General features: G+C 44.7%; 3 protein-coding genes across 3 annotated transcripts in view; all 3 read right to left on the bottom strand.

Annotated features, from left to right (window-relative positions):
* Positions 1-18,027, bottom strand: part of fbxw8 (F-box and WD repeat domain containing 8) — a 41,439-nt gene that overhangs the window by 8,954 nt on the left and 14,458 nt on the right. The window lies entirely within an intron of this gene.
* Positions 5,002-6,903, bottom strand: LOC139072184 (E3 ubiquitin-protein ligase TRIM35-like). The gene has a single exon (XM_070555549.1). It carries the CDS (start codon positions 6,742-6,744, stop codon positions 5,314-5,316), a length of 1,431 nt encoding a protein of 476 aa, XP_070411650.1. The 5' UTR covers positions 6,745-6,903; the 3' UTR covers positions 5,002-5,313.
* Positions 15,855-17,610, bottom strand: LOC139072183 (nuclear factor 7, ovary-like). Its single transcript, XM_070555548.1, has one exon. The coding sequence runs from the start codon at positions 17,428-17,430 to the stop codon at positions 15,997-15,999; it is 1,434 nt and encodes a 477-aa protein (XP_070411649.1). The 5' UTR covers positions 17,431-17,610; the 3' UTR covers positions 15,855-15,996.

Raw genomic sequence — 18,027 nt, forward strand, 5'->3', positions numbered from 1 at the left:
GATAGGATTTGGACAGCGCAGAAGAAAGAGGAAGGCAGAAATGAGCTGCAGCCTGCTGTTCTCAATGAATCACTGCAGAATTAGGAAGATATTTTTATTAAACATCACCCCACTTCGCTCGCTGACATGAAGAAGAGCCTCAGAGGGAGGCGAGGAGCTGCTTCGTGATAATATCGGGGCTGTTATGAGATATCAGCCGTGTGTTTACAGGAGGGTAGCAGTGGCTGGGCTAATGCGCTCGCTGGAGAGGCTTGCAGACAAAAGAAACAGTGAATTACGCCAGGATGTTAATGTGATTACTCTCCATGCTTTTAAATAAAATCACTGCAGCATCTTGGATAGAATATTGTTGCCAGTAATCCTTAACTCATTAGGCCAAATGACAGAAATTTGTCATGATGTAGAACAAAAATGAGACATCCTGTGTTCAAGTTTACATCTCTATGAAGGAAATCTGCTGCATTCACAAATAAAGGTTTGTACATAGATGAGAAGGATCCGTAAGCAAAGAAAGCATCTGTCACCGTCTTACACAAACATCCAAATCTGAAACAAATATGGACTCAGAGCTTCGTTTGGTTTAGACACCATGTGAACAAACAGAGATTAGCCCACGGGGCCAGGAACACGGTAATGACGTGTCTGTGGTTCGATTTAGTATTCCCGACTCATCCTGAAGAGTAAAATATCAAATTGGTGCAAAAAACAAAAAATAATTATGTGCTACTTGACTTATTTGACTAGCTTGAAGCGGCTAACGTGGTGTGAAAGGATGCTGTACACTGAGGTAGCCGTTGTAAACTATAAACTGTCACACCTGAGTAAATATGGAGGATGTCCAGGTGGCTGCTACCACCATGGACTCAGTTCTTTGGAGAACACTGTTGCAGAAGAATGAATAGAGACTAAAATATGAAGGGTCCTATGGCTGATGGCTGTAGGCAGATGGAGCGTCTAGAGCACATGTGTCAGACACAAGGCCCGCAGAGCATTTTTATGTGGCCTGTGAGATAAATATCAAAAATATATTAAAACTGGCCCGCTGGCCGATTTTACCGCAAAGACTTCAACTCCCATGATGCTTTGCGGCGTCAGCGCGGAGCCTAAGCGCCCCCTCCTTTGTGTTTTTTCCAGCGTCTGCTGCCGGTGTCTGCAGCTCCGCTGTCTCGGACAAACTACACTCCTCTCACTCAGCGCCGAGTTTACTCAGCTATTTGTCGACGTTGAAGCCCAGAAACGGAGATTCTAGCTGCTCAGTAATGTGTTCACGACTGAAAGAGAAAGTTTTCCAGCTAACTTCCAGACAGAGCTGATATAACTCCAGCGAGCAGCGACACGCTCAAACCAGCACGACTCTGTGGTTGTGTTTCCTCCCCGACACACAACAACGTGGTCAAGCTGCTCAGACATGTTCATCAGCACAAACCTATGTGAGCACCTGTTGTCATCTAATGTTGTCATTATTATGATGAAGATGAACAAAACAACAGGAGTCTCCTCCTCAGCTCAGATCAACCCCATGATGCAGGTATCTGGCTGGAACAGGTGAGCATCACAGTAAACCAGTGGAGCAAACTGAGCTTTAAATATGTTGGTTTGATGCTCTTTTTCTGCTCCAAAACATGAAAGTTAACAGGTGAGATGTTGCATTTTCATTTAAGATAAAATAATACTTTTATTTTGTTGTTGGCCCGTGAGAAAAGATTTAACCTACAGTAAACAGGAAGTGGAAAGGCTGCAGATAGATGAATAGAATAGAAAATCCCTTTATTGTTCCTCAGTGGGGAACAGTGTTGGGAGTAACGCTGTACAAAGGTAATTAATTACTGTAATGCATTGCTTTTTGCTGTAATGTGGTAATGTAAGGCATTACAGGGAAAGAAAATGGTAATATTTACTCGGTACAATCGTCAGTAACGCGGTAATTACAATGCATTTTTAAACCCAGAATCAAGATGTGAGTTTCATAAAAATTCAAATTGCGGGAAGCCTGAAAAAAGATCCAGTACATATATGACGCCATTTACGGCAGAGAGGACGCAGCGGTAACGGCTCAAATACTCCAGCTGCGTCCTGCGCGCTACCGCTGTTATATTCACAAAATCGCTCCACCAAAACAAAGTCATTCACCTGCGATTGTTTGTATCAGCCCATATTCTCTGGTACTTCATATACTTTTCAGCTGAGTTCATAATCTGTGCCCCGGTGATTTCAACTCATTGCTGCTGGAGCGCAGCGCTTATTAAGCTTCTTTTTTAGTGTTCGGTAGATCGCTTTGGCTGATTAGTTAGAAAGTAGGAAATCTAGTTTACAGTTTTTCTGGAAGACAGGGAAAACATGCAGCATGCAGGAAGGTTAGAGAGAGAAAGGGCCGGAAATTATTCAAATAAAATCAAGAAAAAAGGGAAAAAAGTGGTAGATTTATCCCCAATACACATGTTTACCAGTGAAAAGCAATAATATATAAGCATTTAATATTTATACATGTGATAGAATCAGATCACCCCAGACGTCAGTCCCACATCCAGGGCCGTATCAAGGCATTTGGGGACCAAGGCAAATATAGGCTTGGAGCCCCCACCACCTCACTCCCTGCTCAGATGGCCCTATAAGATGGCGGCGTGCTGAGAGTACAGATTGTTGTTGCTTTTATTTAATAAACAATCATTTTAAAGCACTGTTATTATATCTGACTGTTTTTAACAGTGTAACGTGAGGAAGTATGGGTTTTCTGTGCCAAAGGTCGTATTTGCCCGGCTGGGTCAGAGCTGGGTCACGAAGCACTTTCACCCACAGAATAAGACCTGAGCCGACAGCAAGTCTGAAGGACTCCACAACATCTAACACCTGCAGCTTCAGAAGAAGGACTTCTCCACAGTCTAGTCATAATAAAACAAAGTCTTAAACTTCCTTTATTTTTGTTAAGTAATCATTTGATCACTTTGCTCATTATAAATGTATTTTAATCAAATGAATGATTATTATGCTTTGGGTAATCATAATGAACTATAATGAATCAGTATACTTAATGAAATAATGTTTTTGAAGATGTTTAGCGATGACCTTCACACCTCCTCACACAGGTCCGTATCCACAGCAACTCAAAACACATTTGCTCTGACACACAACAAGTTTGCTTTGGGAAGAGAAGTGGTTTTGGTAAGTTAGTCAGAACGAGAGTGAGAACGAAAGAGAGAGGAAGTGCGGAACGAACGCCACGGGGAAAGGAGCCCTGCCGGCTCTTTTCTCCCTCCACGCTATTTCTGTCAAGCCAGACAGAATAGCTGAAATGCAACCAGCTAACGCAGACTCGTCCCAGAGTCTTTTGGTTTCTGAGTTAATTTAAACTTGAGAAAGCGCATCTGCCAAACGCTTCCGAAACGCGTACCGAGGTCAACTCTGGACTGGACCTTCAGCCCACCTTCGTCTTCTCTGTCAGCCAAGGTGTCATCTGGAGAAACATCCTCCTGTGAGGTCCAGATCTAAAAGAGGGTCCTGAGTACGGTGAGGCAGAACACGACCAGATAGTGTTCTGATGCTGTTTTCTAATAAGAACTAAAGTTAATTGCAAAACATCATTTTTCACTCAGATTCGCTTTTTCTCTCCCTGAAGCAATCTCAGACACCTGCATGCACGCATTCATAATTACATCATTCTCAATCTTAGCACATCCAACACAAGGTCTATTTGTCCAAGCTTAAAATATCAACTGTTAAAGATTGTCCAACAAGGTTGCCAATGTTGATTATTTTTCCTATGATTGTCATTTCAAATCGTTAGTTTAAATTGAAGAATTAAAACTCTTAAATTTTAAACTTGTCTTTTCATTGAACTGAAACACAGACACATGGATATGACCGTCAGTTTATCGATGAAAACAACCTTTGAGTCTTCTTATCTCTATAACATTTGGTTATTAATTTGCTAAAATTAATATTCCAGATTATTATGTAGAATGGTTCCTCTTTCATAAAAGAGCCATAAACCATTACGCTACAACAGCAATCCTAGCTCAGACACCACATCACCTTCCACATATATATCATGAGCTCACTGAGCGTCACATGACCAGATTCATACTGAAGTTGTTTTGGTGAAAGTAACTTAAAGTAATGCAAAAGTAGAGTAATGCCTTACATTTTAACATCAGTAATATTGTAATGTAATGAATTCCTTTAAAATGAGGGTAACAAGTAATAAATAATGCATTACAGTTTTGAAGTAACTTGCCCAACACTGGTGGGGAAAGCTAGATGTCACAGCAGCGATGGCACTTATTACAATAAAAAATAAGAAAAATTAATAAACAAGAAAACATAAATCCTGAACACAGAATAATGATTAAAAATATATATAAAATGAGCAAAAATAGACAATTGTGATGAAAAGATGTTAAGAAAGTGAGAGAGTGAACAGGAAAGAGGGAACTCAGTGGATCCTGAGGAAGGTGGAATAGGTGGGGAGAGCAGAATAAAGAGAGAGAGGTGAAGAAGGTCATACAAAAGCCAGCTTGAACAAGTGAGTCTTCAGCTGCTTTTTAAAGGAGACCACTGAGTCCACTGGTCTCAGGCTCAGGGGGAGAGAGGTCCAGAGTCTGGGGGCCACAGCAGCAGATGATCTGTCACCTTTGACCTTTAGCCTGGTGCTGCACAACCAGTAGGCTTTGATCACTGGACCTCAGGGACCTGCTGGGGGTGTAGGGACTAAGAAGATCACCAATGTAAGATGGTGCTTGTCCATGTAAGGCCCTATAGACCAGAACCAGGATCTTGAAATGAACCCTGAAGGTGACTGGCAGCCAGTGAAACATTAGTTCCCAAATTTATCAGAACATATTACTTAAATACATGTTTTAAATAAAAAGTGTATTTTTTGGCATGTGGGATTTTGCAGGACGTGATTTTTAAAATAACAGTTAACAGTGAAATTAACTGGAACACAAACAATAAACGAAGCTTAAAAAGCAGATTTTCAGACAGTGAAGAATTAATGATGGATCAGCTGTAAAACATTTTATTTTTACATTCAGGATTACAAAGTTGGAATCAGCAGAAATAAAAATGATCAAAACATTAGAAATTATACATAAATCATGGTTTTGATTTCAATTTGGATCAAAATTCATGTTTTGTGTTGTGAAAATTACATTTATGCTTTTTCTCAAAAACAAAACATTGATTTTGTTTAAGGATTTCAGTTTGTAAAGACTGGATTTTGCTTTTTATTTCTTTAAAAGACAAAATTTTATAATATGAGGACAAAAGAAAAACTGCTGTAGAAATAAAAAATCACTTCAGAATATCTAAAAACAATCAGTCGGACTTCACCATCATCTCCCTTTTACAGATTTTGAGCTCAGAGGTTTTAGCAGCTCCAGCTGGAAAAACACGGAAAAAAGGGAAAAGTTTCTCAGTGAAAGTGTCTCTGTGAGTGCAGAGGTGAGACGTGTCTTCAGAGTCGTAGAAGGACACGTCCCCTCTGTCGTAGTCCAGCTGGACTCTGATCCTCTGGAGATTCTTCTTCACTGAGATGATCTGACCAGAACCATTAACGTATTTTCCACGAGCATGCAGTAAACACCAGATCCCATATTCTGGTGAAGTTTTTAGCTCTCCCTTCCTGTCCACTGTCTCTTTAACCAAACCAACACTCCAGAAAGGATGATCTCCCACCTCCACCTCCCAGCTGTGTCTCCCTGAGCTGAAGCCCTCAGAACCAAAAACATTAGGAAGGTAGGTGTTTCTCTCTGGATTATCAGGAAGCTGCTGCTTTCCGTCTTCACCTCTCACACGGGTCAGATCATCAGACAGGTACAACCAGCCATTTGCAGTGTTTGGGTCCAGGATGACAGGACTGAAGTGGACCTTGTCCTTCATCTTCTCCCAGACTCTGAAGGACAGGTTGCCCAGGTGTTTGGCCACATCTATCAGAGCTCCTGAGCCCAGCTGTGGATCTGACACTGAGCTCTGGGTTCTGGTTCTGGTCTGAGTGTCTTTATAGCTGCTGAGGAACGCCACGTTGTCTTTCTGCAGCTCGTCTTCAACAGCAGAGATGCTGTCTGACAGAGAGGAGATCTGCTGCTGAATCCTCTTCATCTCTCTGCTGATAGTCTTCTCCTTCTGCTCCTCTTCCTCCCTCAGAGCTGCCAGTCTGGACTCCTCTTCCTCTTTCAGGAACTGGTGGAGCTTGTTGAATTCTGCTCTGATCTGTCTCTCTGTGGACACCAGCTGCTTCTTGGAGTGTTGAATCACATCATCGTATGTTTCCTCCACTTGTTTGTATTTGTTCCTCTTGTCCCGCAGAGACTTTAAGTCCGATTCCAGCTGCTCCTTCAGCTCACGGACTGCTTGTTCTACAGGAACCACTTTGTGACTCTGGTGGAGAGAAAAGTCACAGACAGGACACACAGCTCTCTGCTCGTCTTCACAGAACAGTTTAGGCTCTTCCTGATGTTTGCTGCACACCACCTGCAATGTCTTCTCTCCTGTTTCTGTCTCAGATGATCCAGATTTCTGCCTCCCAGCAAAAGAGTCAGCAAGTTGCTTCAGTCCAAAATTCACTAATGAGGCGTCCTTTGATGATCTTCTTTTACAAACAGGACAGTTTCTGTTGTTAGCTTGTTTCCAGAACTTCTGCAGGCAGCTTGAACAGAAGCTGTGGTTGCAGCTCAGAGACACAGGATCTCTGAAAGTCTCTGAACAAACGAAGCAGCTCAGGAAACTTTCCAGGAGTTTTTCAGCCATTTAAAAAAATGTTGATTTCTGAACTCTGCAAAAACCTGTCCCGATCTTAGTCCTGTTGGCTTGTTTTTAGTTTTAGTTCTCTTCTTGGTGCAGCGCTGTCTCGCTGATCCCTGATGTTAAAATGAACTTTAAACTTCCGTGTAAGATAAAAAACCACGACAATTCATTTTGTTATCAACACAAGGTGGAGTCTGGTTTAACATTAACTAATAAAAAGCAGTTATAATCTGGGTCACATGACCAAAATTCATCTTTGGAAGAAAGAGAAAAAAATTCACCGAGTATGGAAGAAAAACAGTTTCACCAGAATATGACATTTTTATCCATAGAATTGATGGCATTGAATTTTTATTCCAGCCAATTATGTATTTGAATTTTTCTACTTATGTGGCGTACCCAATGGTCATGTATTCACTAGGGTTGTCACGGTAACCAGTGTAGCGGTAAACCCCGGTGAAAAAGTTGACAATAATAATAACCGTCTTGTTTAAAAAAAAACTATATTATCTCGGTGGATTATCGTGGCTGCGGTGTAGGCGCGGTGACCCTTACCAGCCACCGTATCATCTGCTGAAGTTGCCGGTGGCACATGCACGCTTTGTTGTTTACAACCAAAACTTTCTTGAAGCTAAAGCTGAAATAACGGCCAAAGGAGGAGACGGCAGCGCTCAGGACATTTATTATCCCTCAAAGAAGACAAAGTGGGAAGTATGGGCATGTTTTGGATATCTGAAGAATGCCGAGGGACAGCTGATAGAAGACGGCTATCCTGTTTGCAGCACGAGCAGAAAAAGTGTCTGTGAAAGGCAGCAACGCTTCAAACCTCATGACACATCTGCGTGACCATCACCCACAACTCTACAGTCAACGCAAGGCAAGCTAACGTTAGCGTTTTAGCTAAAATGCGTGATCCGAGGATTTGGGTTGAGGGAGAAAGCAACGAGTCGCTATATGTGGGGCAGCAGGTTGAGCGCGTTGTCCAGTAATCGGAAGGTTGCAGGTTCTATCCCGGCTCCGGACAGAGAATGCTGCTGTTGTGTCCTTGGGCAAGACACTTAACCCACCTTGCCTGATGGTGGTGGTCGGAGGGACCGGTGGCACCTGTGCTCGGCAGCCTTGCCTCTGTCAGTGCGCCCCAGGGCAGCTGTGGCTACATCGTAGCTCATCACCATCAGTGTGTGAATGGATGAATGACACACTGTAGTGTAAAGCGCTTTGGAGTCCTTACTCTCAGAGGCGCTATACAAGTGCAGGTCATTTATCATTTATAAAGCAGCCGCAGCGCCGCTACCTGCATATAAACGTGTCGCGGACACCCCCATGTTGAAATGACGCTATGCATTACGGGGCTCCCAGGGGCAGATAAGAGTTGGTCTCTCTCCGAGAATAATTATGAATTTAACAACGATTACTGCCTGATGACATTTTCCCACATCTGCAAAGCTCACTGGAAGGACACAAACCGAGGACAATATTTTCCTGATATAGGGTTTATGACTCAAGTAAGGGTGAAAAAGTATCTGATTAGAAGGCTACTTGAGTACTGAGTATCATCTGGTCTAATTTTTTTAAATGATGACATCAAACAGACATAAAATAAGAAGTTATGGGTAAATATTGGTATTTTAAAGACTAAAGGGGAAAAATGTAAACAAATAAACAACATAATTACAAAATAACACATTTTAGGCAACATTTAGACACAAACTGAGGACAATATTTCCTGACATACAGGGTTTATTTAATTGTGTGAAAATGTTGCACGTTTAAAAAAAATACCGCGATAATACCAAAAACCGTGATAATTTTGGTCACAATAACTGTGAGGTTAAATTTTCACACCGTGACAGCCCTAGTATTCACATAAAAAATGACCAGAAAGTCACTTTTCAATTGCCGGCACAGACATCCCACCTGGCGGGCCTCCCAACAAGAAAGCACTGCACAAGACCTTGTCACATGATGAAGGAGAAATCGTATACTTGCTACCTTATCTGGGCTGGAAGACAAAGTCATGCGGAAGACGAGGCGTTCTGCACTTTCACACTGAATAAAGTTCATCTCCCTTGAATCATAAATGACTTTACAGCTTTATAGGTTGATATGATCAAATGTGTTGAATGAACAAGATGTTTAACCCTCCCACTGTCCTAACGGGTGTGACCCCGCCAGGAAAGGTGACCACTGAGCAGGATTGATGGTTTGTCCCTTGGGTCCACATGGCAGGGATGAGGAGTGAGCACCACCTCACCCCTGCCACATGGACCTCAAGTGATAAACCATCAATCCTGTTCAATGGCCACCTTTCCTGGCGGGGTCACCCATAAAGACAGTGGGAGGGTTAAATCCTAAAGTGTTTCAGTAATCTGTGCTTTAATCAATGACGTGTTAAAATGAATGTTTCTCATGCAATGATTCATTTCAGATCTTAAACTACACCAGATTAGCGTTTGTTGATTTAATGTTAATCTATCCAACACATTAAAGTCGTCGTCGTCTTCCTCCGCTTATCCGGGTCCGGGTCGCGGGGGCAGCATCCCAACTAGGGAGCTCCAGGCCGTCCTCTCCCCGGCCTTGTCCACCAGCTCCTCCGGCAGGACCCCAAGGCGTTCCCGGACCAGATTGGAGATGTAACCTCTCCAACGTGTCCTGGATCGACCCGGGGGCCTTCTGCCGGCAGGACATGCCCGAAACACCTCCCCGGGGAGGCGTCCAGGAGGCATCCTGACCAGATGCCCAAACCACCTCAACTGGCTCCTTTCGATCCGGAGGAGCAGCGGTTCTACTCCGAGTCCCTCCCGAATGTCCGAGCTCCTCACCCTATCTCTAAGGCTGAGCCCGGCCACCCTACGGAGGAAACTCATTTCGGCCGCTTGTATCCGCGATCTCGTTCTTTCGGTCATTACCCAAAGCTCATGACCATAGGTGAGGATTGGGACGTAGATCGACCGGTAAATCGAGAGCCTGGCTTTCTGGCTCAGCTCCCTCTTCCCCACGACAGATCGGCTCAGCGTCCGCATCACTGCAGATGCCGAACCAATCCGCCTGTCGATCTCCCGATCCCTCCTACCCTCACTCGTGAACAAGACCCCGATATACTTAAACTCCTCCACTTGAGGTAGGACCTCTCCCCCGACCCGGAGGTGGCAAGCCACCCTTTTCCGGTCGAGAACCATGCTCTCAGATTTGGAGGAGCTGATCCTCATCCCAGCCGCTTCGCATTCGGCCGCGAACCTACCCAGCAAGAGCTGAAGGTCAGAGCTGGATGAAGCTAGGAGGACCACATCATCCGCAAAAAGCAGAGACGAGATTCTCCTGCCACCTAACTCGACACACTCCACACCACGGCTGCGTCTAGAAATTCTGTCCATAAAAGTGATGAACAGAACCGGTGACAAAGGGCAGCCCTGGCGGAGTCCAACCCTCACTGGGAACAGGTCCGACTTACTACCGGCTATGCGGACCAACTCACGCTCCTCTGGTAAAGGGACTGAATGGCCCTTAACAGAAAGCCACCCACCCCATACTCCTGGAGCGTCCCCCACAGGGTGCCCCTGGGGACACGGTCATAAGCCTTCTCCAAATCCACAAAGCACATGTGGATTGGTTGGGCAAACTCCCATGCCCCCTCCATCACCCTTGCAAGGGTATAGAGCTGGTCCACAGTTCCACGGCCAGGACGAAAACCACATTGCTCCTCCTCTATCTGAGATTCAACTATCGATCGGACCCTCCTCTCCAGTACCTTGGAGTAGACCTTTCCAGGGAGGCTGAGGAGTGTGATCCCCCTATAGTTGGAACACACCCTCAGGTCACCCTTCTTAAAGATGGGGACTACCACCCCGGTCTGCCACTCCCTAGGAACTGCCCCCGATGACCACGCAATGTTGTAGAGACGTGTCAACCATGACAGCCCTACAACATCCATAGCCTTGAGATACCCAGGACGAACCTCATCCGCCCCCGGGGCTCCGCCGCTGTGTAGTTGTTTGACTACCTCAGCAACTTCTGCCCCCGCGATCGGACAGTCCATCCCCAGGCCTCCCAGCTCTGGTTCCTCCTCGGAATGCGCATTGGTGGGATTGAGGAGCTCCTCAAAGTATTCCTTCCACCGTCCGACTATAGCCTCAGTTGACGTCAGCAGCTCCCCATCCCCACTGTAAACAGTGTGAGCGAGTTGCTGCCTTCCTCTCCTGAGGCGCCGGACAGTTCGCCAGAACCTCTTTGGAGCCGATCGATAGTCTTTCTCCATGGCCTCACCAAACTCCTCCCACGCCCGAGATTTTGCCTCGGCAACTGCCACTGCTGCACCCCGCTTGGCTATCCGGTACCTGTCTGCTGCCTCCGGAGACCCACTGACCAGCCACGCCCTGTAGGCCTCCTTCTTCAGCCTGACGGCTCCCCGAACCTCTGGTGTCCACCAGCGGGTACGGGGGTTGCCACCACGACTGGCACCGGCCACCTTACGACCACAGCTAGCAACAGCCGCCTCGACAATCGCAGAGTGCAACAAGGCCCACTCGGACTCAATGTCCCCCACTGCTCTCGGGACGTGGTCAAAGCTCTGCCGGAGGTGGGAGTTGAAGACCGTCTTGACAGGTTCTTCTGCCAGGCGTTCCCAGCAGACCCTCACTATGCGTTTGGGTCTGCCAGGTCTACGCGGCATGTTCCCTTGTTATCTGATCCAACTCACCACCAGGTGGTGATCAGTTGACAGCTCCGCCCCTCTCTTCACTCGGGTGTCCAAAACATACGGCCGCAGGTCAGATGATACGACTACAAAATCTATCATCGACCTGTGACATAGGCTGCCCTGGTACCAAGTGTACCGGTGGGCATCCTTATGTTCGAACATGGTGTTCGTTATGGCCAAACTGCGGCTTGCACAGAAGTCCAATAACAAAACACCGCTCGAGTTCAGATTAGGTGGGCCGTTCCTCCCAATCACACCCCTCCAGGTCAAGCTGTCATTGCCCACGTGAGCATTGAAGTCCCCCAGCAGGACAATGGAGTCCCCTGATGGAGCACTATCTAGCACTCGTCCCAGGGACTCCAAAAAGGGTGGGTACTCTGAACTGATATTTGGCCCATAAGCACAAACAACAGTCAGGACCCGTTCCCCGACCCGAAGGTGCAAGGAAGCTACCCTCTTGTCCCCCGGGGTAAACCCCAACACACAGGCAGAGAGTGTCGGGGCTAACAAAAAGCCAACCCCAGCCCTCCGCCTCTCACCCGGAGCAACTCCAGCAAAGTAGAGTGTCCAACCCCTCTCCAGGTCTCGGGTTCCAGAGCCAGTGCAATGTGTCGAGGTGAGTCCGACTATATCTAGCCGGTACCGCTCAACCTCTGCCACAAGCTCCTGCTCCTTCCCCGCCAGCGAGGTGACGTTCCATGTCCCAAAAACTAGTTTTCTTGTCCGGGGATTGGACCGCCAAGGCTCCCGCCTTGGTCTGCCACCCGATACGCATTGCACCGGACCCTTCATGTTCCTCCTGCGGGTGGTGGGTCCACAGTTGGACGAGCCCATGTATCCGGTTCGGGCTGGGCCCGGCCGGGCCCCATGGGCGAAAGCCCGGCCACCAGGCGCTCGCTCACGGGCCCCAACCCCAGGCCTGGCTCCAGGGTGGGACCCCGGTAACCCTCCGGGCCGGGTACTCCGACTCTTCGTTTTAACTGCCATGAAAGATCCTTCGAACCGTTCTTTGTCTCACCCTTCACCTAAGACCAATTTGTCATGGGAGACCCTACCAGGGGCACTAAGTGCCCCAGACAACATAGCTCCTAGGATCATTAGGGCACTCAAACTCCTCCACCACGATAAGGTGACGGTACATTAAAGTATGATTATTATTAATGTTTACCATTTTTGCTTCACATAACTGTTAAAACCATTTCCACTTCACACTGAGGATGAACCTCTCAGTATCTGACTGAAGGCGTGACTTCTGAAGTAGTTTGGTAATGCTCTTTTAACGCGTCAAGTTCGGATTTGCCTAATTTATAAACAAAAGTTGATAAAACTAGAGCTGTTCGATTATGGCAAAAAGGAAAAAGACAATTATTGTGACTGAAATTGAGATCTCTATTATTTAAGACGATTTTTCAATTATTGTTGATTTTATTTGTTTATTTATTCGGTCATAAAATTGCTCAGGGCACAATCAGGACGAAAGCAAATAGGAAAGAGAAAGAAACAAGATAATCACTAAAACAATTCCAGATTCCTAGTATAAAAAGCCCAAATAGACTTGCTCATGATTCATTTAAGCCTAACCAGCACAGACCCAAATATCCTCTCAAGATAAAAATCACGAGGCGCTTCACAAAAACAAAAAGTGTAAAAATATAAAAAAGAATTTCATTAATGATTAAAAATATATTTAAAATGAGCAAAAATAGACAATTGTGATTAAAAATTTTAGAGAGAGAGTGAACAGGAAAGAGGGAAACCAGTGGATCCTGAGGAAGGTGGAATAGGTGGGGAGAGCAGAATAAAGAGAGAGAGGTGACGAAGGTCATCCAAAAGCCAGCTTGAACAAGTGAGTCTCCAGCTGCTTTTTAAAGGAGACCACTGAGTCCACTGGTCTCAGGCTCAGGGGGAGAGAGGTCCAGAGTCTGGGGGCCACAGCAGCAGATGATCTGTCACCTTTGACCTTTAGCCTGGTGTTGCACAACCAGTAGGCTTTGATCACTGGACCTCAGGGACCTGCTGGAGGTGTAGGGACTAAGAAGATCACCAATGTAAGATGGTGCTTGTCCATGTAAGGCCCTATAGACCAGAACCAGGATCTTGAAATGAACCCTGAAGTTGACTGGCAGCCAGTGAAACATTAGTTCCCAAATTTATCAGAACATATTACTTAAATACATGTTTTAAATAAAAAGCGTATTTTTTGGCATGTGTGATTTTGCAGGACGTGATTTTTAAAATAACAGTTAACAGTGAAATTAACTGGAACACAAACAATAAACGAAGCTTAAAAAGCTGATTTTCAGACAGTGAAGAATTAATGATGGATCAGCTGTAAAACATTTTATTTTTACATTCAGGATTTAAAAGTTGGAATCAGCAGAAATAAAAATGATCAAAACATTAGAAATTATACATAAAATCATGGTTTTGATTTCAATTTAGATACAAATTCATGTTTTGTGTTGTGAAAATTACATTTATGCTTTTTCTCAAAAATAAAACATTGATTTTGTTTAAGGATTTCAGTTTGTAAAGACTGGATTTTGGTTTTATTTCTTTAAAAGACAAAATTTTATAAGTAAGTAGTAGTAAGTAACTTTATTTCTATAGCACCTCTCACAGACAAAAAGGTCACTAAGTGCTTCACAAGTTAAAAGGCAACAACATATAAATACAGTAAAATACAGCCACAATATACATAGTGTCAAATAAAACCAATCTGAATGAGACTAAGTTTAAAATGCCTGGAGAAACAAATGGGTTTTAAGATTGCTCTTAAAAACATCAACTGAGTCGATTGAGCGTAAAGACAGAGGTAGCTCATTCCAGAGCCTAGGAGCGACGGCCTGGAATGAGCGATCTCCTCGTGTCCTGAACTGAGTACGTGGGACCATTAAAAGGTTTTGATCCAATGATCTCAGCCTGCGAGAAGGCGTGTAAGGGCAGAGCATGTCTCGAACATACAATGGAGCCAGACCATGCAGCGCTCTGAAAGTCAGCACAAGAATTTTAAAATGTATGCGAAATGTGATTGGAAGCCAATGAAGAGCTTTTAAAATGGGGGTAATGTGGGCCCTTCTGTTGTCACGGGTCAGAATTCTAGCTGCACAATTCTGGACTTGTTGTAAGCGGGACAGCTCTTTTTTGTTTAGACAAGAAAATAAACTATTACAGTAGTCTAAACGGGATGATGTAAACGCGTGGATAATCAACTCAAGATCAACTTTAGACACCATTGTTCTGAGTTTAGAAATTTCTCTCAAGTGGTAAAATCAGTTTCTAGTTAACTGCTTTGAGTGATGTTCAAGAGACATTCCCTTGTCAAAGAAAACCAAGGTTTCTAAGGGTAGGTTTTACAGAAGAACTCAGATCACCTAACTGCTGGTGAATCCCTGGAACAGCATCATCGGGGGCAATCACCAGTACTTCAGTTTTCTCTGAGTTCAGCCGTAAGGCATTTGCACCGAGCCACTGTTTGATTCGCTCAAAACAAGATAATAGAATGCAATTTTTTAACGTCAGAAGGCTTGAAAGAACAATACAGCTGAAGATCATCAGCAAAGAGATGATAGGAAACATCATCGGCAAACTCCTGGATTAGGTTTCCTAAAGGAAGGATGTACAACAAGAACAAAACCGGGCCCAAAACTGAGCCCTGGGGTACTCCACACCGTAGATCAGTTGGGTCAGACAGGATCTGGTTGACTGAGACACTTAGGCTTCTCCCGGATAAATAGGATGTAAACCACGCCAGGACAGAACCTGACAACCCAACCAACTCGCGGAGCCTACTCAGCAAGATATCATGGTTAACCGTGTCGAATGCGGACAAAAGGTCTAGCAAAACTAGGACCGTGCATTTCCCAGAGTCTGCGGACATCAAGATGTCATTGGACACTTTAAGCAGCGCAGTTTCCGTAGAGTGGTGCTTACGGAAACCGGACTGAAACCTGTCGAAGACATTGCGATCCTGTAAGAAGGAAACCAGTTGTTCAGATACCACTTTCTCTAAGACTTTGGACAGGAAAGGGAGTTTTGATATTGGTCTAAAATTTTTAGGATCTGTTGGATCCAGATTAGATTTTTTTGAGTAGGGGTTCCACAAAAGCACGTTTAAAACACCTAGGGAAAACGCCAGAAGAAAGGGACAGGTTAAACATTCTGGTAACCCAGGGACCAATGGCATCAAATACTTTTGAAAGGAGTTTACAAGGTAAGACATCAGCCAGGCAAAAAGAGGACTTCATTGTGGTTACCAAAGCTAAAGTATCATCCTGTGTTACAGGTGAGAAAGAGGACCACGCGTGCGCAGGAAGTTCATCAATATCATCATTACATGACTGAAAAGATGGGAGTTTGTCTGTGATATTTTGAATTTTATCAACAAAGTAATTAAGGAATTTGTTTGCATCTGCTTTGTTGAAAACAGGTGTAAGAGGTGCAGCAGGAGCCACAATAGAGCTAATAGTGTCAAATAAAACTTGTGGTTTTTTCTTATATGAAGACAAAAGAAAAACTGCTGTAGAAATAAAAAATCACTTCAGAATATCTAAAAAGAATCAGTCAGACTTCACCATCATCTCCGTTTTACAGATTTTGATCTCAGAGGTTTTAGCAGCTTCAGCTGAATAAACACCGAAACACGGGAAAAGTTTTTCAGTGAAAGTGTCTTTATAGGTGTAGATGTGAGACATGTCTTCAGAGTCGTAGAAGGACACGTCCCCTCTGTCGTAGTCCAGCTGGACTCTGATCCTCTGGAGATTCTTCTTCACTGAGATGATCCGATTAGTACCATTAGTGTATTCTCCATCAGTACGCCATATACACCAGACTCCATATTCTGGTGAACCTTTTAGTTCTCCCTTCCTGTCCAATGACTCTTTAACCAAACCAACTTCCCAGACAGGATGATCTCCCACCTCCACCTCCCAGCTGTGTCTCCCTGAGCTGAAGCCCTCAAAACCAAAAACATCAGGATACATAGTGCTTCTCTCTGGATTATCAGGAAGCTGCTGCCATGTGTCTCCACGTCTCACACTGGTCAGATCATCAGACACATAGAGCCCGGGGTGGGCAGTGTTTGGGTCCAGGATGACAGGACTGAAGTGGACCTTGTCCTTCATCTTCTCCCAGACTCTGAAGGACAGGTTGCCCAGGTGTTTGGCCACATCTATCAGAGCTCCTGAGACCAGCTGTGGATCTGACACTGAGCTCTGGGTTCTGGTTCTGGTCTGAGTGTCTTTATAGCTGCTGAGGAACGCCACGTTGTCTTTCTGCAGCTGGTCTTCAACAGCAGAGATGCTGTCTGACAGAGAGGAGATCTGCTGCTGAATCCTCTTCATCTCTCTGCTGATAGTCTTCCCCTTCTGCTCCTCTTCCTCCCTCAGAGCTGCCAGTCTGGACTCCTCTTCCTCTTTCAGGAACTGGTGGAGCTTGTTGAACTCTGCTCTGATCTGTCTCTCTGTGGACACCAGCTGCTTCTTGGAGTGTCGAATCACATCATCGTATGTTTCCTCCACTTGTTTGTATTTGTTCCTCTTGTCCTGCAGAGACTTTAAGTCCGATTCCAGCTGCTCCTTCAGCTCACTGACTGCTTGTTCTACAGGAACCACTTTGTGACTCTGGTGGAGAGAAAAGTCACAGACAGGACACACAGCTCTCTGCTCGTCTTCACAGAACAGTTTAGGCTCTTCCTGATGTTTGCTGCACACCACCTGCAACGTCTTCTCTCCTTTTTCTGTCTCAGATGATCCAGATTTCTGTCTCCCAGCAAAAGAGTCAGCAAGTTGCTTCAGTCCAAAATTCACTACGGTGTCCTTAGAAGACCTTCTTTTACAAACAGGACAGTTTCTGTTGTTAGCTTGTTTCCAGAACTTCTGCAGGCAGCTTGAACAGAAGCTGTGGTTGCAGCTCAGAGACACAGGATCTCTGAAAGTCTCTGAACAAACGAAGCAGCTCAGATAATCTTCAAAAAGAGCGAGTTTCTCGGCCATTTAAAAAAAATGTTGATTTCTGAACTCAGCAAAAACCTGTCCCGATCTTAGTCCTGTTGGCTTGTTTTTAGTTTTAGTTCTCTTCTTGGTGCAGCGCTGTCTCGCTGATCTCTGATGTTAAAATGAACTTTAAACTTCCTTGTAAGATAAAAAATCACGACAATTCATTTTGTTATCAACACAAGGTGGAGTCTGGTTTAACATTAACTAATAAAAAGCAGTTATAATCTGGGTCACATGACCAAAATTCATCTTTGGAAGAAAGAGAAAAAATTCACCGAGTATGGAAGAAAAACAGTTTCACCAGAATATGACTTTTTTATCCATAGAATTGATGGCATTGAATTTTTATTCCATGTAATTATGTATTTGATATTTTTTACTTATGTGGCGTACCCAATGGTCATGTATTCACATAAAAAATGACCAGAAATACACATTTAATTTGCAGGCACAGACATCCCACTTGGCGGGCCTCCCAACAAGAAAGCACTGCACAAGACCTTGTCACATGATGAAGGAGAAATCGTATACTTGCTACCTTATCTGGGCTGGAAGACAAAGTCATGCGGAAGACGAGGCCTTCTGCACGTTCAC

This window comes from Nothobranchius furzeri, chromosome 10 (genome assembly GCF_043380555.1).
Source record: "Nothobranchius furzeri strain GRZ-AD chromosome 10, NfurGRZ-RIMD1, whole genome shotgun sequence".
In the NCBI taxonomy this organism is placed as follows: Eukaryota; Metazoa; Chordata; class Actinopteri; order Cyprinodontiformes; family Nothobranchiidae; genus Nothobranchius; species Nothobranchius furzeri.